Source organism: Penaeus monodon, chromosome 27 (assembly GCF_015228065.2).
Source record: "Penaeus monodon isolate SGIC_2016 chromosome 27, NSTDA_Pmon_1, whole genome shotgun sequence".
NCBI classification, from domain to species: domain Eukaryota; kingdom Metazoa; phylum Arthropoda; class Malacostraca; order Decapoda; family Penaeidae; genus Penaeus; species Penaeus monodon.
In genome coordinates this window covers 2,109,313-2,109,672 of record NC_051412.1, presented here as the reverse complement: position 1 = coordinate 2,109,672, position 360 = coordinate 2,109,313, and the positions used below count along the sequence as shown (strand labels likewise).

Genomic DNA, 360 nt, shown 5'->3' with positions numbered 1-360 from the left:
GCTTCGTCAGATTATTCATTCTGACCGTCTCAAAAACGCCTTCCTTGTCCCCACAGGCTACGTCCCCGAGAGCCCCTGGCTAAGCGGCGGCGCCCCTCAGGGAACGTGGTCCCAGCCCTCGCTGCCTTCCTCGACGTCGCGACCCCGCCCCTCGCGGCAGATCCCCTCCTCCGGCATGGCCTTCCTCAGCCACAAGGACTACGCGGAGTACGTGGACCGGACGTCGCCCCAGAAGGAGGGCGGGAGGAGGAAGAACAAGGACGGCCCTTGGGACTTCGTGAACCCCGTTTTCGAGGAGGACTTCCCGGACCTCGACATCATCCCGAGCGACGACCTGGTGGAGGACTACATGGACAAAGA

At 63.6% G+C, this 360-nt stretch overlaps 1 protein-coding gene across 1 annotated transcript in view; it reads left to right on the top strand.

Moving 5' to 3' along the window:
- Positions 1-360, top strand: part of LOC119590339 — a 13,367-nt gene that overhangs the window by 12,324 nt on the left and 683 nt on the right. Inside the window, exon 4 of the mRNA XM_037939013.1 lies at positions 57-360. This exon is cut by the window's right edge and continues 683 nt beyond it. Within this exon, the coding sequence (XP_037794941.1) occupies positions 57-360 (304 nt within the window). The remainder of the gene's footprint in view (positions 1-56) is intronic.